The 23,209-nt window shown below is 32.5% G+C and overlaps 1 protein-coding gene across 1 annotated transcript; it reads right to left on the bottom strand.

Annotated features, from left to right (window-relative positions):
* Positions 1-345: 345 nt before the first annotated feature.
* LOC148626136 (DDB1- and CUL4-associated factor 15-like) lies at positions 346-20,300 on the bottom strand. The gene is made up of 13 exons (XM_088569856.1): positions 20,215-20,300; positions 19,133-19,251; positions 17,725-17,872; positions 16,376-16,482; positions 14,986-15,086; positions 13,280-14,278; positions 11,718-11,815; positions 10,957-11,082; positions 9,605-9,696; positions 9,178-9,236; positions 8,018-8,078; positions 7,116-7,228; positions 346-5,592 (listed from the first exon to the last, which is right to left on the bottom strand). Exons 1-13 carry the CDS (start codon positions 20,245-20,247, stop codon positions 5,537-5,539), a joined length of 2,112 nt encoding a protein of 703 aa, XP_088425982.1. The 5' UTR covers positions 20,248-20,300; the 3' UTR covers positions 346-5,536.
* Between the last annotated feature and the right edge of the window lie 2,909 nt (positions 20,301-23,209).

Below are 23,209 nucleotides of genomic sequence, written 5' to 3'. Positions count from 1 at the left end.
ATTAATTTTTGTAATTGCTAATTTTCACTGATTCTGTCAAGTGAACATATAAATGGTTATCTTTTCATTGGTTTAAATAAAATTATCAGCTTTTTATAGTGTTAATACAGGTACTATTTTTTCATGCTTTTCCATCCACTGTGAAAATAGCAAAAAAAAGACCACTATGAAAATTAATGTTTACAGTAGTAAGGTCACAGTAAGCAACTCCTGTCACTTTCTGACAATGTAATAGATATAAAAGTATGGATTGATTTTATTCACACAGCAATCATAGGAAATAAATTCTTCTTTTGATCTGTGCCAAAAGTTCATACAAATAAAAGCAAGAACCCACAATACAAAGTAAGTTCAGAGACTTTATTGGAAATATGAACACAATATTTCACAATGAGATAAGCAACTGCTTATTTACATAAAACTTGGTCAACAAATACAAAACTGTAAAAATGAGGCAGACATATGAGCAACAATAACAGAGCCTCAATGAATAGATATTAGATCTACTGAGGGTATACGTGTACCGGTACATGTACTGATATGAAGTCCTGTATGATATTTCAATAGCTTCTAGGACATACAACCCCCATTATCATACTTTAAACATAATTCAGATGCAAATTCTAAACTTGATGACTGACAGATAAACACAACTGTCAAAAAATGTCAGATATTATTTGCTTTCACTGCCTGCTTCATCCCCAGTGGTTGATTGAAAAAAAAAATTACTAAGAGATTTAGAAATTTTGATCATTTTCACAAAAAGTTGTAAGTTAACAAGTTTTATTCTAATATGACCAGCTTTAAAGCTCTTTAGACCACAGCCATGGTAAAAAAGTGATAAACATATGACCAACATTTTGTGCAACACATAAGCTGCATCTATTAAAAAATATGAAAAAACTAGTCATATTAGAATCGAAATAAATCACGGAAACTCCATTACCACGAGCTTGCCATTTATGTCGTTATTTAACACCTTGCTATCACTCAGGGTAAAACAATGCGATGTACATGGCCAGTCCGTGTTAAATGGAGTTTCCACAATTTATTTCTTAATTAAGAAATGATGTCACAATATGATTTCAGATAAAGATGTCACACATGCAGCTTACAGTCAACTTAACAGTTACAACTTTTTTGTGAAATTGATCACAGTTTCTTATGTACCAGTCCATATAAAATTCAGAGACTGCATGTAATAGAGAAGATTCTTTGCGTAGAAAATAGAAAATCACATGAACCAAATGATATTTTTTTGGTCTACATTTGCTATATTTTTTACCTAATGATAGCCCTTCTTGCATTTCCATCTGAATTTTTTAGAAAACCATTCATTCATCTCCCACTAAAGGCATCCAAATCAAACTACATGTAATTCACAATGGTAACTCTTGCAAATTGCAAATTTCAAATCAAACTTATTAACAATGATAACCTTTGCAAATTTCATACATATTCTATTTAGTTTTTATCTTGATAGGGCAACAACTGAATGACTAAGACTGGTCGGTAACAGTTTCTGAATTACTGTTGAAGTACTTTAATTCGTGGATACCAATTTTTCGTGGATCAGGGAAGAAACACAATTTTGTGGATTCTTGAATTCGTGGTTTTGAAGTTTTCAGTATACACACCAATGGGAATCTTATTTGTTGGAAACCAAATTTTGTGGTTCCATCTACCCATGAAAACCACAAAAATTGGTACCCCACGAATAAAAGTGATTTCACAGTAGAAATCAAAGTGAATTCGATTGGTTTTTGACAGGCATGAATCACCTCCTTTCTATACTGCTTCACTGTGATAGGAAGAGCAAACATCGAAAGATCAAAAATCAATGTCACTAAGAACACTTGGCTGCCACAAGCCAGTTATCCCTGTGGTAACTTTGATTTTTATAAGGACTGCTACTAAAGATCTTTGTTATTTTCATCCAAACTTATACATTTTTGGAAAAGTACCAGTAATGTTTAAGGGCACAAATCAACACATAAATTTTAAAAATAGAAAGAGCACAGGATGTCACATGTTGCTTGTTTGCACAGCTAAACTAGTTCTATAATGTACTACATATGAAAAATATTTTACGGCATCACAAATGTATCCCAGTTTCTAAATCTGCATCTTATTAGGGGGAGCTTGAAACATATTCACTGGTTCTGATGATAATGAAAATTTTATATGATATGATATGTGAAATAATGCTTACATATAAAAATCTTGTACACTAAATTATGATGTTTTCTACTGATTTGCTAGAATAAATCATGTTATTGGACAAATGTGATTATGAGTGCAAGTGAATGCTTTAAGATGAAATGAGTGTAAACTTGTTATCTTAATGTATGAAACATTTCCCAGTTCTCAAAACTGCAATATTCATGACGTTCACTATATTATTAAATTACTTCGGTTTGATGAATTCATAAATGATCAAAGGATTTTAAGTACCAAGTAAGTACCAGTCCATATAAAATTCAGACACTGGCTATGGTAAGGTGATTAATGGTGTAGAAAAACTCATGAATCAGACGATGCTTTTTTGGTCTACATATGCTTTATTTTCATTAGACAATAGTTCTTCTGTTTTTAGATATGTACTTTTGAGAAAATTACATTTAACCTCCTACAAAGTCAAACCAAATCAAGAACAATAATTCTTGCAAAGTGCTAATTTCAGGTTCAATCTCTATAAACTTTATCTCAACAGCAAAACCACCAAATGAAAAACTAGGACTGGTTATGTGATCTATAACGGTTTCTGAACAAGAAATAAAACTGGATTTGGTGGGTTTTTGACATACATGAATCACCTTCTGTCTGATTTTTATAAAGACTGCTACTTAAATATTTAAGAATAAAATATTGTGATCTTATACTGAAGAATTTGCCTTAAACAGAGAAATCTGTTTATACCAATCCCTTTTTTAACTGTACAGTTTGTCCAGACAGATGTTCACTCAACTTCAGTTAACCCCAGGTAAAAAAATATTTATACTGCAATCGTTCTTTTTGAGCAACCAAAATGCATTGACAGTATATTTATTGATGATATACGGTCAGTGACAGTATATAACACTTTGGCTCCGCCTACTGGAACTTTCCTACCATGCATGAACTACTTGTTTATCGTAGCATCACTATAGGGCAGTAACTAGTAGTAAATGTAATAAACATGTCATATAAGAATGAAACTTGATTGCAGTGTAAAGACAATAACAGTATATTGACTAGAAATAAACCTGAGTCAGTTATTTGTAAATCATAAGCACAATCTGACTCACTGCAATCAATCACGAATGGATTCACAAATTTACACCAGTCTATGTCATCTATATTATTTAGGAGGACATATTATGGAATTCTTATTGGGATAACATTCCCCGTTCATTCTTAAATATTTTTTTTTTATTGCAGTATAAACACAATAATAATATCTTGACTTGACATAAAAGGAATAAAAGGATTTGGCAAGAAATGGGGTAACTGCTTGGTAAAAGTTTTCAGGTTTTCAGTTTATTCATGGTTAGGTGTAGACAGGTTTTCAGTTTATTCAGGGTTAGGTTTAGACAGGTTTTCAGTTTATTCAGGGTTAGGTTTAGACAGGTTTCACTGTATCTAATTCAAATGAATAAAAAAAATCGTTTCACAGTGTTAATTATTTCACAGAAAAAATTTGAATATCCATTTAAGGAATGACTTTCATATTTATTCGGATTTTGAAGAAATAACCTCAATCAGGTGGTGCACAACAAATAACCTGCTATGCAGGTTATTTTAAAGTGTGCACCACAGGCATTGAGGTTATTTCAAAAAGACTGAAAAAATATAACAGTTATTCCTTATAATTTAATTTAAGTACCAAAATTCAACAAATCATTAAAAATGTTTGATTACATCACAGTCACTGCAAAATTATGAGATGATAAACAAATTTTTTTATCCAATCAGAAACTGCTTTACTTCTGATAAATTATTACCATATACATAATGATAATCTGTTATGACTGTCAAGTATAATATGAAGTACAGTGAATAACCCCAAAACAAGTCTAAACTAGTCATTTTAAAGTCCTTTTATATTGATTTTAGTGTATTTTGAATCTGGACATCTGTCTAAACCAATTATCAAGTAAAAAAGGGGGAGTTAAAATAGATCTTACTGTACATGTATATTATTCTTAATATGAAAATAATGATGTTTACTAAGAACATAACTACAGTTAGGCAGAGGGTGGTCCCAAAAAAAAACCAAAAAAAAAACAGAACAATATTAGCAAGTTCATTGGAAATAAAGATTATATAGAATGCATTATGAAGGGAGATAACTCTGAAAATTGCAATCCTCAGTATATTTGAACTATAAATATTTCTCTTATTCCAATACGTTTTCAAACACTGACTTCACATTTTTCTCAAACTGTAAGAGATATAATTCATAAAATAAAATAGTCTGTAATATTGTTTTAGCGAATCAATGTCTTTATGGGACCTGCCTGGTTTCTAGAAATAGCTGTACTTAATGCAAAAACACTTGGTTTTCTGTTTACTTTAATCTACATCTTTTATTCTACTTAACTTCTTTTTATGAAGTTTATTCTATCAAAATGCTTTTGAGTACCATTCTGTGTAAGAATCAGGCAATGGATGGCACATCATATTTCTCAGTTCGGCCTTTTTTGCCTCAAATATATCCAATACATCTAGAAAACAACTGAAAAGCTATTTAAATTTATCCTGAAGCATCTGTGACATAGATATATTTTTACTGCCTATATGAGAAAGAAGTGTGGGAACATTTTCCCGCCATTTTTCCATAGTGCATTTCAACTAAATTTGACCTATCAATATCTTAAAAAGGCAAATTTTAAAAACAATTTGATGGTTATTTTTGGAGGTTATCGGGTATAAATACTTGGGTAATGCCATAAAATCTCTGTGTTTTTCCCTTCCTGTGCCACATCTTATACACATTTTGCCTGGTTCTTAGACATTTATTTTTGAGGTTGCCAATTTTCCGGCGATTCTGTCATGTGAACATATTCACAGTTTCAAAACATGATAAGAGTTTAATAGTATTAAAACTCAATTTTGCGAGTACTATTTTTCGTGCTTTTCTGTCTACTGCGAAAAAAAGGAAAATTAGTACATCGCAAAAATTAATACTTTGACATTAATCAAGACTAACAAATTATTGCAATTTGAAATGAGCTGGTACCTATTTCAATACAAACTTAAGTGGGACAGTGATTTAAGTAGCTACCTAGGTAGAATTCTGTCATGTCCAAAAATCCACGTGAAGTCATACCGTGGTAATGAAATAACACTTCGGTATAATGAAAGACTGATTTCTACATAGAGAGCTACAAATCTTATTAGAATTGTATTGATAGTGGTAACAATTTTCTTAAAATGCCACAAGAAGTCTAATTAAAAGTAAGTCTTTCAGTATAATACATCAATATGATGCCTGCTTAGTACACGATGGCTTCACTTCTTTGACTTGACATTTGTAAAGACTCTTTGATTGATGTTACATCAGTATAGCTACATAGTGTTGAGGTGAGACGATCATAGATAAGGACTTCCCTGAAAAGATAAACAAGTTTGTCAATTACATGTAACAAAAGAGATTACAATAGAAAAAGGATAACATGTAAAAAAAGAAGTTACGATAGAAAAACGGATAACATGTAACAAAAGAAGTTACAATAGAAAAAAGGGTAACATGTAACAAAAGAGGTTACAATAGAAAATAAAAGATAACATGTAGCAAAAGAGGTTACAGTAGGTAAAAGGATAGCATGTAACAAAAGAGGTTACAATAGAAAAAAAACAAGTTAACATGTAGCAAAAGAGGTTACAACAGAAAAATGGATAACATGTAGCAAAAGAAGTTAAAATAGAAAAATAGGATAACAGTAGCAAAAGAGGTTACAATAGAAACAAGAATGCTACGCGTAGCCATATGTTCCCCGCCGCTATAGAAAGAGCTGAATTACAAATGTTTGACACTTGTATAAATAGCAGATTCAAAACTTATGTGCTTTCTTAAGTCCATGTGACGATTCAAGGTTAATGTATCTTAATGAATCAAATTAAGTTAGGTTAAGAATTCTTCATACAACAACAAAAAATCTGCAAAATAAGAACTTGAAAAATGAACGAAGTCCCATAACTCCCATAAAAATTGTCAAATCTAAATAGCGGTTACATATGATCAACTACATACGGTAACAAACAATCCTACAAAATTTCTGAGGAGTTGCGTCCACAATGTGTTCCTATTGCGAATTATGTGAAAAATGAACAAAGTCCCATAACTCCCATAAAAATTGTCAAATCAAAATAGCGGTTAAGTATGATCAACTATATATGATGACAAACAATCCTACAAAATTTGGTAAAATTCCGTTCAGCCGTTTCTGAGGAGTTGCGTTCACAAGCTTCAGACGAATGGCCGGGGCGAAGCATGGCACGACGCACGGACTGACACCAGCATTTCTATGTCCCCGCTCTGCGTTGCATTGTGGCAGGGGACAAAAAATTATAACATGAAAAAAAAGAGGTTACGATAGAAAAAAGGATAACAAGCAAAAACAGAGGTTGTATGAAAAATCATGCTGATACCCTATAATTTTCACAATGCTAAAATGATGTACATGCAAAACATTTTTTAAATTTATATTTATTGTGATACTGGAAATTGATGGTGATTCTACATTTGGACCAAATATGTAGACCGTCAAATTTTCTGTTGTATACATAGCAAAATGCGCCACATATGATTATCATATGGTGCTCAATTCATACTATAATACAGTTATCATATAATAATCATATGATAACTTATAGATGACAGTCATATGATTATCATATGATTCTAATGTGCTAATTTTGGCTTTGAAACATAGGATTATCATATCAGGCTCAATTCATATTATCATATCAGGCTCAATTCATTTGGTTATCATATCAGGCTCATTTCATATGATTATCATATGTTGCAAACCATATGATTCTTATGTGTCACACTTATGGTTGTATAAGTCAGTGAAAACTTTTAACTCAGCTTTTATGCACACTACATAGAAGAAACACATGATAGTTACCTTTGAACACAGCTTCATTAGTGAGTACATTGATGTATCTATGTGTAGACTGAGGAACAAACATCTGACGACGTAATAAGGCACATTCTCTATGTCCAGGCTTCCATTCCTTCCTGAAAACATAGAAATCGATTGTACATGTAGTATATCATTTGTGGCAGGATGGCCCACCTGCATTGTAATAGGTAGTGGATTTCAGTAACGAGTTAATATTAATGTAGCCTCAGGATTTTTTCTTTGACCGAAACACTTTGTCACTGGCCAGACACCAAGTGGTATACCAGGACCAGGTTTAATAAAAAATTCTCAAATTGAGATTTTCTTCAAATCCTTCCTCAACTCAAAATTTCAACCAATCAGATCACTTGAAATTGAAGATTTGAGGAAACTCGAGGATATGAGGAAAATCTCAATTTGAGAATTTTTTATGAAACCAAGCCCAGTACTATTGGTTACTGCAAGTTCTTTGGACGAGTAATTTACAAAAATAATTTCGAAAATTTGATCCCTGGTGTGTTATTAAAGCTATTGTGGAACAACATATTATAAACTTTGTTGGACCAGATAATTCTGTAAGAAACTTTCTTGGACAAGCTAACTTTGCTTTTTTTATTTAACCGTTGTGAGGAGTTGCGTCCACAAGCTTCGGACACACAGACACCAGCATTTCTATTGTTGGACCATCTAATTTTGTTAAAAATCACTGGATCACTATTAGCTAATTTTCTGTTAGAAACTTCATTAAACAAGCTTGCTGGAAAATTTGTTGGGACTTGCTTGTTTTGTTAAATATTTTTTTTAGACCACCAAATTTTACTGTTATTGCAAGGAATTCTGCATTATATCTGATATTTAATTGATTTCATAACATTTTCGATTCCTGTGTTAAACATTACACAAACCTTCTTATTTCAGCTTCATTTACTTCTGTGAGCATATCAATGTTCACTGTCTCATAGCAACCTGCAAAAAAAAAACAGAAGAAAAATAATTGTAGAAAAAAAAATTGTTGTATCATCAAGTTAACTATTGCTAACATTTAAAAAAAACTTGCTAAGGAAGATAACCAGCCCAGAGCACATTTCACAAGTAGTTTTTCTTTGCCACCATCTAAAATAGCAAAATTTTGTACATTACTAATACAATGGATCCCACTTAATTGAATGTTAATTAAGTGGGATCCATTGTATTAGTAACAATGTATTGTTGTCTCACCCATTAGTACTTTTTGAAAAAAAACTATTTATCAATGTATTGTTGTTACACCCATTTAGGTACATTTTTTAGTACTTTTTGAAAAAAAATACTTATGCATTAAGAGGAATTTTCATATTTTTGGTCCTATGTTACATAAATAAGGCAAATTTAATACATGGACAAAGTGTGTAATGTTTTTGTTCTTTGAGTTCCTATGCAATTATCAACAAAACCAGCATTAAATGTAACTTCTTATAAAAGGATTTTTGTTCAATGTTCAAAAATGCTGTTTTAATTGACAAAAATTGTTTCATGAATCTTCTTCAATTTCAATTTGTTGTCTTGTCTACATAAAAATTGCGCTGAAATAAATTTCATCACTTTTGATCAGACATAAGAAAACAACTCAAGTTTTCTTCTGTGCCTTAAGTAGCTGTCTTTGTAAGAATCATGCAAAATCTGAAAAATGTGATACATCCCAAAAAAGGCTACATATTTTTATTTTTGTAATTAAGTTGTTTTATGGGTCTATATAATAAAATGTGTAATTATTCATTGAAATCTGCCTGATCTTAGGAGATAATCAACATTGAAAATCCAATAGATTATATTGTATTTGAGTGTCATCTACAGAGTTATCTCCCTTAATTTTGAAATCTACAGTGCATTCTATATCATTTTTATCTCTTAAGAACACGGGTTAAATGAAAAACTGAAAGTTAATTTCTGTTTACTAAAGCATTTTAAACAAAATATCAAAAATAAAAATATGTAGGCTTTCCAACCATGTATCACATTTTGCATGATTCTTAGCTGGAGTGCTACTTAATATCTTATCATATTCATATCAAATTCATAAACTTACCACTTGTCAAATTCCACAGAAAACAGAAACTGGTCTGGTACATTTTGATAGAATTTTTACTGAAAAGTATGTAAAAAGATATCTAGAAGTGAGCTCTGAATCAAAAATTGGTGGCTCAGAAAATGATTTAAAAGTTCCCTATCAAAGCAACCTAATTTTCCTCAAATTAAAGAATTATCTCCCTTTTTTCAATGAATTTCAATGCTTTCTATGTAATTTATTTCTATTTTATCATTGCAGATAATCAAAAACCAACATTCAATTTTGAAATAAGATACATTTGTGATATAAAATGGGTAAAAAAAATTGAAAACAAAATTATTATGTACCACCCACTGCCTGGTTTTTGCATGGACACCCTCTTAAGTGTAAAAATGAATTTTTAAATGTATTTTTCTTCCAATTGGTCCTATAAAGTTTTCCTTACCATCTTTTGATTTTCTTTGGAAGTTCTACTTCTTCCCTTGCATGCACCAAAACAATAACTTTACCAACCACTAAATTTCTATCTGAACATACCTATAAATAAATATAAATATCTATCTGAACATACCTATAAATAAATATAAATTTCTATCTCAACATATCTATAAATAAATATAAATATCTATCTGAACATACCTATAAATAAATATAAATATCTATCTGAACATACCTATAAACAAATATAAATTTCGATCAGGGCATACCTTTAAACAAATATAAACTTCTATTTGGACACATGTTTTAAATAAATAAATATAAATTTCTATCTGGACAAACCAATAAATAACTAGAAATCATTCAGATGAAATCCATCTCTGTGGGCCCCACCATGGCAATTAAGCCATATTTACAAATTAGATTTAGGTGATCAACCCACATGTCAAATATCAAAAGCCCCCATTAAAAGACAAAAAAACGTTACAGCCTGGACAAGAGTCTGTCAACTAAAAAACAGAAATTTGATCTTGAAGACAAACTTCAAGGTCATAGGCCAACATCTATGGTACGCAAAATATCTTATTTAGGCTATCTACTAACATTCAAAATATCAAAAGCCTACATCAAAAGACAAAAAAATTACAGTCTGGACACGACTGAAATGGACAGACAGAGTGATCACTATAAGGCAACCGCCACTTACAGTGGAGAGGCCCTAATTATAAATTTCTATCAGGGCATACCTATATTTTTAAACAAATATAAATTTCTATCTGGACATACATTTAAACAAAAATAAATTTCTATCTGGACATACATTTAAACAAATATAAATTTCTATCTGGACATAGCTGTAAATTTCTATCAGGGCATACTTTTAAACAAAAAGAATGATTTTTAGCTTAGCCAATAACAACTGTATTGATGATGCATTGCCATGTTCTTATAATCAATGTCTCATCCAACAAGAAAATATGTTATAACTAGAATGGATGTGGTAAATATATCAAAGAGACAACAACCCCAATGGGATAAAAAAAGTTTTCTCAAGGTCACCTAAGGGTCTTCAATGAGACTTCTTAGAACACTTGCCTATGCCTGCCTTAAAATTCAATCAACTCTCAATTACTCACATTGTTTCTGACAAAAAATTTGAGCCATTCATGTTTCAGAACCTCTACATACCTTGGACATATTGAAGAAAAGAGATTACAACGGGGCTGAAGCATTTGGGTGCCAGCACGGCCGGCAGTAAAGGATAGACACAGATGGAGACAGCATATCAGGATCTTATGTCACTGCAGGCATAAAAGGATAAATGAGTTGAGGATTCAAGATAAGTTTCAAATTACTTACATCAAGGATCTGTAAATCATAATTGGTAAATGAGACATAACGATGACCCCACTCAGCCTTCTGACCTATGACTTCTTCCAGATAATGTTCAACATCAAATGTCAACTGCACAACCTTTAAATGTTTCTGTAAACAAAATGGTATAACACATATAAGTAGCAATAGATTGATTGGTTATAATTTAACGTCCTATTGAAAATATTTCATGCATTTCAGGACCAGAACAATTTACAAATCACACAGACCATGCTTTGTACTTATCAGACAAGCAGAGCCGAATTTTTATTGTGTTAGCTCACAGAAGCAAAAGCTTTTACAGAAAGGTGTGCTATTTACCAAAAGTACTACCTGAATCTGCTCAGAAAATTTGCATGGAACAGTCTATACATGCATTCACATTTGTCATTTTGTTCCACATGACCCTACAGTTGTCACCTTTCGACATCAGAGAAACAAACAATGTACATGTAATTTTATATTGTGACATTAGTAATCTTCAGATCAAAGAGCGTTCAGTATGAAAACAATAGTAAAAAATATTATTTCCTGTACAATAATAATGTCCACACATCTGAAATAGCTACTGAGAGAAACTATTTTACATCAGGGATGATTTTACGAGGTCAACCAACAAAGTGGTAAAATCAGAAGTAAATATATGGTAAAAAAGAAATTGTAATGGTAAAAACTCAATTTAAAATAGTGGAACTCTGCTAAAAGGCAGAAAAAAATCATGTCTAGTACATGCATCAAAGGCTGACCTGATTAACATCTTTTTTCTGTGACAACATGAGCGATTTATCATCAGGGCCACGGACATCTACCGGTAACACACTTCTGTAGGCTAGATCTAAATCATCTGAAAAAGAAAGCAATTGAGACATTATATGTCAAAGCTCTGCATAGTCTGACATCCAGGACCCTGAATCTCTGATGCAGGACTATTGAGATTTCAGTTACCTAGGTACTGGACTTTACATTTATCCTTATTGAGGACCTTTCACTGTCTTCTGGTGGACCCTTCATTTAAGATGCAAAAAAGTACAGTGGTCAATTTCACAAAAAAATCAAAGTGTAAAATTAATCCTAAGTTATGACATCACAATCATGACAATAGTGTGATCTTTTTTGTATGACCTCATTACTTACAATTCAGCACATTGTACTTCTCCATTTAAGACTCAGGCAAAATGTGTATAAAGTAAGCCACATGAAGAAAAAAAAGGTGAGATTTGATTGCAAAATTCATGTACTATTACCTCATAATCTCAAGAAGTATATATAACCATCAAAGTGTTTGTAAAATTTACCTTTTTAAGATACTGATAGGTCAAATTTAGTTGACAAGCACTTTGGAAAAAGGAGGGAAAATTTTCCACTTTTTCCTTACATAAGTAGTAAAAAAATATCTAAGTCATAGATGCTTCAGGACAAATTTAAATAGCCCTTCAGTTGTTTTCTATATGTATAGAATACAAATGTATATTTGAGGTAAAAAAAGAATAAATTGAGAAAAATGATGTGCCACCCATTGCCCGATTCCTATACAGAATGGTACTTAAGTTTACACAGATATTTTGTGAAAAAGACTGAAGGACCTTTCACTACTGAAAGTAAATTTGACTTCCTATACATATACATGTACTGTACTACAAAAATATCTAGGATCTTCAGATAACTTTCAGTGTGATTTATCAAGGGTTGCAAATATCTTCCAAAATTAATGGTCCTGGAACAGCTGAAATATAAAACCAAAGGTTCATCCGAACTAAATATCTTAATAAATTATCTGTATATCAATCAGTCAATGAGAGGTAAAAGACCTCATAGATTGACTGATTGTGGTTTGGTTCTATAGCATATAATTTAGGCATTTAAGGACAAATACCAGTCTAGATATTGGGACCAGCCCACCAGCAAATGCTGGTATAAATAGTGGTGGGCTTGCAGAATTTTTGCTTCTAAACCAATGTATCCTATATAAAATTCTTTTCAGATTAAGGGTAGGGGCTTGTTGTTTGAAATTTAGATGGCAAAGACTGCAAATACTTTTCATCACATCACACACTGAACTGGATCGTTACTGTGCTACATGTAGCTTACAAAAGCAACGGCCTGCAGGTAGGCATGTCACCCCAACGCAGATCATTTCGACTAAGGCAACCAGTCAATCTATTCCCTTCACACTGTGTGCTTGGTAGAGAAGCAGTAACTACATAGTCTTCAGTGCAACCATGCCAAAAATTCAAACAATAATCTAATGCACTCAAGGCAAGCAAGCTACCTGCAGACCACTCAGATCTCAAGGAAAATAGATACTGACCTTCTACAGCCTCTTGTGATTCTTCATCTTGTTCTACAGATGCTGTATACTTCCTGACAGAGAATGTCACAGTTCTAGATTCATTTACTTGTAACAATAGACTATCAGTAGTACTTCTGCTACTTGTACTGTTGGATGGAGAGAAAAATGATCGTTGTGAAGTCTGTCGTTGGGAATTCTGAGAATTGGCTGTACTGCGGAGTGGGCTCTGAGCAGGAGCATTGTCTGAACAGTCTGTTTCTGATAAATGCAATGGACTAGATTTTGATGGCAAGTGAATACTATTATGAACACTTTTGACAGAGTCACAAGAATTTTCATCCTTTGGGGATTTTAAACACCTGTCCTTTGAAATTTTATCTTGATCCAGGTCTAGATTTTGGATATGAGAGCCAGCCTCATGAATTTCATGAATAACTGAAGATGAATGAGCACTCAATACTGCATTTGATTGATTTTCATCACTCATACTATCAAACCATTCTTGTGATGAAATTCCAGCTGACCCGTGTTTACCATTTTTTCGTTGATTTGAATCACTGACCCGTGGAGATTTAGGTGATTTCTGTTTGCTGTACTCTTTCAACAAATATGTATCCACATTCTCTTTTTGACTCTCATCCAAGTTTTTAGGTGAAGGAGAAAACACATATTCATGTTTACAGAAAGGCCTTTTACGGCACTCACTACATAAATGTGAAGGTGAGGCAGGACTCCTGACCATGTACTTAATCGTATCTGATATAGAACTTTCACTTGGATCGTCCACATTTTCAATGGTGGAACAATCTAATTTACACATAGGCGAATGTTTACACTTATCTCCAACACAAACAGCCAATGCCACAATAGAATCTCCTGTGTTTAGTACCGCTACTCCATCTATTTTCAACTGAGTCCTTGGACAGAATGGTGGGAAAGGTGGGGTTAATTCAAATTTAGTATGAAAGGCATACTTGTGAGCAAGGCACTTAGTGACTGTCTGCACTTCTTTTGGAACTGCAAATAAAATACATACACAGGTAGTTATTACTATATAATAGCTGCATACATGTATACAACATGCGGATAATTCTTTCCCAAACAAACTGAAAGGACAAAGATGAAAAAAAAGTTTAAAAAATCATCTGTTACAACAGACAAGTCTCGCCTGTCACACTAGTCACTGTTATGTTATACAAGTGTGATGTAGTGATGCTTGTAAATGTATCAATGTTCAGCATGTTCTAATTTTCGCTTTTTTGGCAAGTGGGCTGAAAAGTGTGGAAAATAGTACCCAAAAAATTGATTACTTACCCAATGCAACACCAATAATTGTTTTAAACCGCAAAAATTGATATTCACAAATATATCCACTTGACAGAATCCACGAAAATAAGCAACCACAAAAATTATTATGTTAAGTATGCAGCTATACACTAAATACCATTGACCTAACAAGAGTTGTTCATGTTAAATTGACCAAACTAGAAAACTTTACGTTCAAACCTTTAAAAAAATTTCAGTCAATAGACAGTGACTGAGAGGATTCATGCATGAAACATATATGAAAATGTGGTATAGTGATACTAATGCAACTGCATACCAAATATGATTGACCAACAAACTAGCAAAAGTGGTTCACAATTAAACTGGCTAATCAGAAACTTTTAAAAAAATTAACACCTAATGCAATAAGAAACTGCTAGTCTGCTACATGTACCAACCTGATTGAAGCAGCTGACAAAATGAGCACCTGAAGGAGGTAGGAAATGATGTTATCGTCATATAACATTGGCAACAGCTGTCTCGGTCTTCACATGGCAAACTGTAATTTATAAATAGAAATTTATTGAACAATATCCCGTTTTATATAACATTACTACATAAATAGTATTGATAAAATTAAATGTTCCCTGTGTAAAAAAAAAATTAATTTTTCACACTATTAAATAAAATAAATTCTGTAATTAGAGTCTCAGACTTTCTACCGTCAAAATGTCATGACACAAATATCAATCAACTGTCTACAAGATTTAAAATTCATGTTGAAATTGCTACGAATAAAGGAGGAAATCTTTATAATAAATAGAATAATCAATTGGTTATCGTGAATAAATACATTACACATTAAGATTTAACTCTTGCGCAGAACAAATGCATGGACGGTAAAATTACTATCCTACTCCACTTTAAAATAGGGAGTAAAAAAGCACCTTTCATAGAAAATGAAAATTATAAGGATCTGATTTTAAAAGTCATATTGCCAAGTAAACTTGCCATTTAGACAAGTAAAAATTATTTCATACTTGCTTCACAGGACAACAAAATTTCATGTATGAACTTAAATGACCCAATTTTCCAACCGTAGAATTTTCATCAAAATATTAGCATTATACTCTGCATATACTCATTAATTAAAAAAAGAATACCCACAAACATATTTACATATTTTATTTTTATTGAAGTCATAGGAGTCAGAGACGGTATTTTCATTCACGGCCAAAAGAAAATTTACGAAGTTTTCAAAATTAAAGTCAAGAGGTAAATAGATTTAATAATAATTTGGAATTATTGATACTGAAGTCCAGAACACTTCAACAATGATAAAATACTTGTAGTTTAGCTTCATACGCTATAGAATTAATAGAATTACCATTGAAAATACTCAGGATATAATTTTGATATTGTCCAGCTATGAAACAGAACTGGGATTGCTTTCATTGTTTTGGTGGAACCTCTTAGTGGCTCTACCTTGACAAAGTGTGTTTTGGAAGCTACATTACTGTAGTTAGACTCTTACTGATTTGCTCACAAGCAATTTGACGGGTGCTGCTGACAAATTAGGAAATTTTCACTCTTCAACGTGCACGTCACTCCCCATTTTTGTGGGAACTAATATTACAATTGCTTGAGTTTTTTCATCTGGTGTCCTTTTTTTCCTCATCTTTAGTTTTTCTTCTGTTTGTTTGTATATGTAAGTTGTCTGAGTTTCTTGTTTTCACATTAAAGCCATGTATATGGATTTTGATGTCACAGAACTGTCCACCAATTTTGACATTTCAGTATTTTTTGGCCAATAATTAGCATAAAGACCCATAATAAAGATAAAATTACCTCTGACCCAGCACTAGAACTTTAGAGCTGTCATCCTGCCACTGACAGAATGTAATGAACAGGTCTTGTGTGACATCTTCTTCTCCAAAAAGTCTCACCTCAGACACCTGTATTAAAAAATGTTCGAAACTAGAGCTTGAATACAGATGCAGTTAAAGATTACACAAAATATGTGCCCTCTATAGCAAATACAGCTGAAAAATGGGTAAGTCCAACATGCAATATTTCATAGTAAAAATTTGTAAAATGTGCCCAAAATAGGAGATGCACATCTTTAATATGTATACATACAAACATTATGCAAAGTTTCAAAACTATAGACTGAATAGTTTGACTTACAAAGCACACCTAAGTGTGGCAGATGGATGAATGAATGATAAAGTTGTGCAGCCACTAGACCGACTTTCACCACTGGTTAAGCAGGTAAAAATGAGACATTTATCAATATTATATAAGCATATAATTTGTTAGACTGTGTTTGGACCTTTGCTAGCCTTTATTTACTTGATCTATGATAAGTGTGTTAAGATACAATTATTGTGTGCCAATGAGTGTTACAGGGGTAGACAAAAAATTGCCAAACTTAACAAGTAGGCAAGACACATCTACATGTATGATGAAACTGAACTTGCCCTGAGTGAAATTTATCTGATCTGAACTAAAAGTCTTATGATAGCATGTACACATTAAGCAGAAAACACACCCAAAATCAGGTTAAAAAAAAAAACAATTATTTTTTTAAAAGTCGACCGACCGGAAATTTTTAGCACCAGTCGGTCTTTCTTTCCTACGTGACTACTTCTGGTTTCCGGTTTTCAGATTATTCTCGAAAAAATGGCTGCCCACATGTTGACCACAAGCATTTCACCATTCACAATTGATTTGTGTCAATTGCCATTAGGATGATTTGGTTACTGCCACTTTAAAAAAAATCCCTATCTACCTACCCATTTTTTTCTGGCATGTAACAGGAAACAGAGGTATAATTTTATTTGGCCTTGACTTGCCTGTCACAAAACTTGCTTCTGCTGAAGTATATGTATATAGAGACAACTACATGTATTTCCCTGTACCTGAGTAAATTATTGTTTTGGGGCCAGCGTTAGCCTGCCCAGTGGTGTGAGGGTTTCCTTATTGTTCAGCGAAGACCTACGAGTGGCCTAGAGCTGACATTTTTCATCCCAGTGAGGTTGTTGTTACTTTGACATAATCAACAAATCCATTCTCATTATATTAATAATTAGAAATGCAGGTCTTCAATCATTACTAAGAGATTAGAGACTGATAGCCACAAATTTCAATAACAGTATAGGATAGTTTTCACAGATGTTACTTCTTCGTGTACAAACCATATGTAAAGGACTGCTGGGTACAAATCTCCACCATTGTAATTTATACACATAAACAGGTAATGTTGAATGCTCTGCTGCTACTAACAGCTGACAGGAATAAGAAACCACAAACTGTCCACACTTTGTAAATCCAAGAAACACAAGTCTGAAAAATATAAAACATATCAAAATGCCTCATTGAAGGTATTTACTGTTTGGAATTTAAGTTACATGTATACACTGGTGCATTTGTTGTGCTTCAACATATCTGTCCTTTTTCCCCATCAACCAAAATATGCTTCAAAATACAGAATACTATGAACTAGAGGCTCTAAAGAGCCTGACTTCCTAACATGGCTTGATAAGCAACATTCTATTTTTAGAAAAGTGGCCATCTTTTTTCTTGGACAAAAATTCCTAATACTCATACATGTACCTAAGGAACAATCATACCTATTTTCATTTAATTCTATCCACTAGTTTCTGTGGAGAAAATTTTCATCAGTACTATACAGAATACCCTAAGGAATATTCATACAGAGTTTGGTTGTAATTGGTCCAGCAGTTTCAGAAAAGAAGAGTTTTGAAAAACTGTTAACAACGACCGACACCAAGCGATGGCAATAGCTCATATGGCCCTTTGGGCCAGATGAGCCACAAATTGGTCTTTGATTTTGGCTATTTTACATTGTATACACTGAACATACAATAATGGTGCATTTTATTTTATATAAGAATATTAACTTGTTCCGCGCACGATTTAAATCCTCAAGCGTTCTTGGCACGAGTGATAATATTTTGGTTATTCACGAAAACCAATTGATTATCCTATTTATTATACAGATTTTCTTAACAATTTATTGATATTTTCAATATGAATTTTAAATTCTGTGATTGGCATTGACGTTTTGGCTGGAGAAAGCGCAAGAGTGAAATTACCGAAATTTATTACACTGGGAACATTCGATAAAACACTGCTATCTATATAATAATATTCCTATCCAGTTCGTTATCATTTTATTTACTAAGAGATAAATGTAATAATAGATAATCATAGGAAAATAGATATCAGAATTTGTAGAAGTACTAATAATGTGATGTTCTGGTGCTACAACTACATTTGTATACTTGTTAAGTTTTGACAGAAGTTACGGGTTTCATTAACATTTTGCAATGTGGGTACCTTTGGTTTTGTAGGAGGTACTTTTCATCACTTTCTTTTATAAACAAATATGAAATGTTAAATTCAGGAGGTACTTTTCAGTAGCTTAGAAGGGTAAAAGTACCTGGTACTGCCTCTTAATGAAAGGCCTGAGAAGTCAATTACAATGTGAAATATTGACCAGTAGCAATAGAAAATTACAAGTATGAATCGAAATCTACTAGTATGGGACATTGGACTAAAGTCGCAGACTGGTAAACTTACCCTTCTTCCAAAAGATCTTGTGGAACTAAAGCACACAAACGATAGCACATTCGGCGTGGAATACTGTTAAAAAGTCTTGCAGCAGTTGATTTTGTATGTTTTTTTATTGACCCATGTGTCTGAAATAGAAAATGGAGATTGCTACGTCAAAAATTTAACCACAGAAATTTTTTTTTCTTACTGCATTCATCATATTTTAGTACATGTACATGTATAATGGAAATAATTGATCTGATTGTCAAAATTGTTTTCCTTAACATACTTCATGAATTCAAAATAAGTTTGTTTGTCATAGACTGATTGACCACTCAGAAACCCAGACTGCAAAGTATTTATCGGTCAAATGTTGTTTATCTTTATTCTTTTAATAAAGATAAACATCTAGATTTTTTATAACTTATTTTTTTCTGTCACTTCTAAAGCTATTTGATCTAACTGATAGGTGTTGTAACAGAAAAAAATATATTAGCAGTGGCAGTATTACTGTGTAATACATCTTTATATTATTCTTAGAAATTAAAGTCTTAACACTGGTTTTGAATAGGAGCTAAAATATTCAACATGGGCATACATGTACATGCATGTAGCTCCTTTAACAAATAAGGACCTAAATGCCAGGCTTAAATGGATCCCTAGTTTCATTACCATGACAGATAACCAGATAACATGAAATCATAAAGAAACTCCCAATGTATGTACATGAAATTAAATGCTATTTTGCCCTGCACTAAGCTACTATCTTGATGCCATCATGGTGAGCTACATATAATGTATACAATTTACAAATGAGTCATTGTCAGATATACACTTTCACTAGTTATATTTTTCATGAAAAAAATTATTGAAATTTGAAGGACCAAAACTTTTCAGTCTATTTGCTCTTTTATTTTGAATTAGTTTTCTTTTCTTTCCTTCACAAACCGATAAACAGATGAATAAACAAAAGGCATAATTTTCGTTCGTGTCGTTTAGTGAGCTTATTCGTTTTTTCAGATCGTTGTGGTTGTTCTGATGCTGTAAAACATTACAATCCTGTCGTATGTTCATTAATTTGTATACAAAATGACATATAACACAAGAACCTCTCGTAACTGTAGCTTTTGGACAAAATTCATTATCTTCTGTTTTCATTTCATGGACCCGCGTTGTCTTAGTCTTTTAAATGTTTTGAAAATATTTACACAATAACGCTAAAAACGATGTAGGGTCGGAGTATTTCCGGATTTTTCAATGTATAGCACAAAACAATTTACTCAAACTTTAATTATTATCAGAAATGCTTGAGCATACACAAACTTTAGTTCTTTTTAAATTTATTTCACGCGTATGTGTTTTTGACAATTTGTCATTTTCCTTTGTTGCTTTTATGTCGTATCATAAAAAAATTCAGGCAAAAAAAAAAGCACAAATACAAAATAAAAGCAATTTGATGTTATAAACGCACGATTCGACTGTCAATTTTCAAAATTGGGACAAACTTCGGGAGGTGGTACGTGCAAATTAATTAAACAAACCAAGTTATGCGAACAGGAGATCGAGTTCCCCCAATCTCACTAGTGATGTTACATTCAGTAACTGGCACACCGCTGGGTCGATACCTCTGCAGATGGATTTTGTCCCCGAGGGTATCATCAACCCAGTATTACATTTTCTTTCAAGTTAATGGTTTTATCAAGAGGAATGAAAGAACATCTGGCTCGGACGTCGCCCTATATAAAAAAGGTCCGAACATGACGGCAGATCGGACACACTGTTGTTTTGTAAGAATGTGGTGACCCCAGATGGGAATCTTAGCACGCTCACGCTGGTATGGAAAGTGCCTCGACTAATTCAACAAAAAGTAAACAATCACACGTTCAGCCTGCAGATCATCTATTCCAGTACAAACATTCTGACTATTTCAAAATTATCATACCATGTTCCATCACTTTAAATGATATACTACAACGATGACGAACCACATTGTACCATATCAAAATGTGGTATTAAAAATTGCAAAACATGCAACATTCTTGTAACCGACTCTTACTTCTCCAGTTCCCTTACAAACAAAACCTTCCACACAAGAAGTCACGATGACTTAAGTTGCAAATCAACAAACTTAATATATGGATTAGAATGCAACTTATGTGGTTTAGTATATGTCGGAGAAACACAAGAACGATTAAAAAAAAGAATGTGCGGTCATCGTTCGGGAATTAGCACCATCAAATTCCTGACAATTTATCAACACTTTAATCAAAAACATCATTCATTCCTATCTATGAAAGTTCGTACTTTAGAAAAAAAAATACCATCCTACGAACAGTCTTGTTCTTAGTAAAAATTATCGTAGGGAAAGAGAGGAGTACTGGATACGCAGAGTAGGTACTGCAATACCTTACGGATACAATGACAACATCAAAAGTATAGGAAACCTTTCAAGCCAATATAACAATAGCATGAATTTGATGAATTTATTTGACAAAAATCCAAGACGGGAAAGGAGTCATGGCCATCGCCACTATACGTCACCTAAGTTACATGATGTCTCCATAGATGGTCTCCTTCCTTTCATACAAAAACCTCTTGGACTTCATCTCATTAGAACCAAACTTAATTCTATACCTCTCACTCTACTATACTGCCTTTATAAAACAAGTCTTGACACTCCTGTTTCTGACCCCACCTCATCATCATACAGACTTGTTGCCATCATTTTGGATATTGGTTTCCACAGACTCTTTAAACCAGTTTGTGTGAAAAGTCAAGACGAAGAAAAACGATCATTATAATTATTAATATTTATCAACATGTTACTAATTCATCCATTTATTGATATCAATAAATAATTAGTAAATAGCTTAATACTTAAATGACGACGGTTGGAAAATCGACATCCAATACCCGTTATAAATCTTGATGCATTCTAATATTATACTGCATTTAACTTGACAACAACTATTGTTTTGGTACCACATTTTTTCTTTTTGGTAAAAGAAAAACAAACAAACAAAAAAATCCAAACAAACAAAAACAAACAAAACGAAACGAAACGAAACGAAAAACATGTTGATAAAAACATTAACAGAATGCAACACGAGTCAAGAAGAACAATTGCTCAAACTGCGAATTTTCGAAAATAACCTTTTTTTTCCAAATAATTCCCTCCTTTTGAACACAGCACATGGTTTTAATGAAAGAAACAAATAAAATAATGAAACAATTATCAATTTTCATTTCTATAAAGGCAAAAAGTAGAATGCGACACATCTTGCAATATTTTGTCTTTAAACAAAGTTTGATTTTAAAACCAAACAAATTAAGTGTAAATGAATCATAAACACACTGTGAGCCTGAGTAGAACAGATATTCCCCACTGACAATTTAGTATTTTGATAAGCCTAAATGCGATATTTAGTTTCTTAATTACGATAAAAATCATGAATATGCTAAGTCATTAGAAAATATAATATTCTGATTTATGCTTATATGCATCGCCTTTTTTAGCCCAAAATGCAATTACAATTATATAGAAATGACACAATTGTAATGCTAGAGAACCAAGATTCGAGTGTAACCAAGAGAATATATTCCAAGGATAAACACTAGACAGAGAAAACAGACACATGAAAAAAAAAACAAAATAACGGGTACAAAGAAAAACAAGTAAATTAGCAAAAAGTAGTAGCATAATTTATTCCAATTGGAATGCCGATCGTCTGTTGAAAAACACGTCAACCACACTGAACAAATATGCTGACGACAAAAATATTCCAGCATTTTCACAATATCTACTTCGGTATATTTAGAAGATGATTTGGAAAAGTGTTTTTTTTTTTCAAGTATGGAGAATCTTTGTCAAGGAAAGTCATTATATGATCATTTTTCTTAGATAGATTTTTATGAGTTTGGTTGGACAAAGCTCGTAGCTTTATGACAGTAAAAGTTTTTCAAGATCACCAGTAGAAATGATTTTAGCGGGCCAAAGAAAAGTTGATTCCAAATCAAACTACATTCACACGAAAAACACGACGGAGTCTCTTTGATTATATTAACCTCAAAATAATTGTTCAGTTTAGTACTATCTTATAAAAT

Source organism: Perna viridis, chromosome 2, assembly GCF_037379345.1.
Source record: "Perna viridis isolate PV_CMFRI_1.1 ecotype Kerala chromosome 2, ASM3737934v1, whole genome shotgun sequence".
Classification (NCBI taxonomy): Eukaryota; Metazoa; Mollusca; class Bivalvia; order Mytilida; family Mytilidae; genus Perna; species Perna viridis.
Note: the sequence above shows the minus strand (reverse complement) of the source record. Positions and strands in the feature narration are given on the sequence as shown.

Coding starts and splice junctions, on each gene's coding strand:
- LOC148626136 (XM_088569856.1), bottom strand. CDS start 20,247: ATGAATTTTGTCCAAAAGCTACAGTTACGAGAG. Junction 9,697..10,956: donor ATGATTTACAGATCCTTGAT/GTAAGTAATTTG, acceptor ATTTATTTATAG/GTATGTTCAGATAGAAATTT. Junction 9,237..9,604: donor CCAAAGAAAATCAAAAGATG/GTAAGGAAAACT, acceptor CATACTTTTCAG/TAAAAATTCTATCAAAATGT.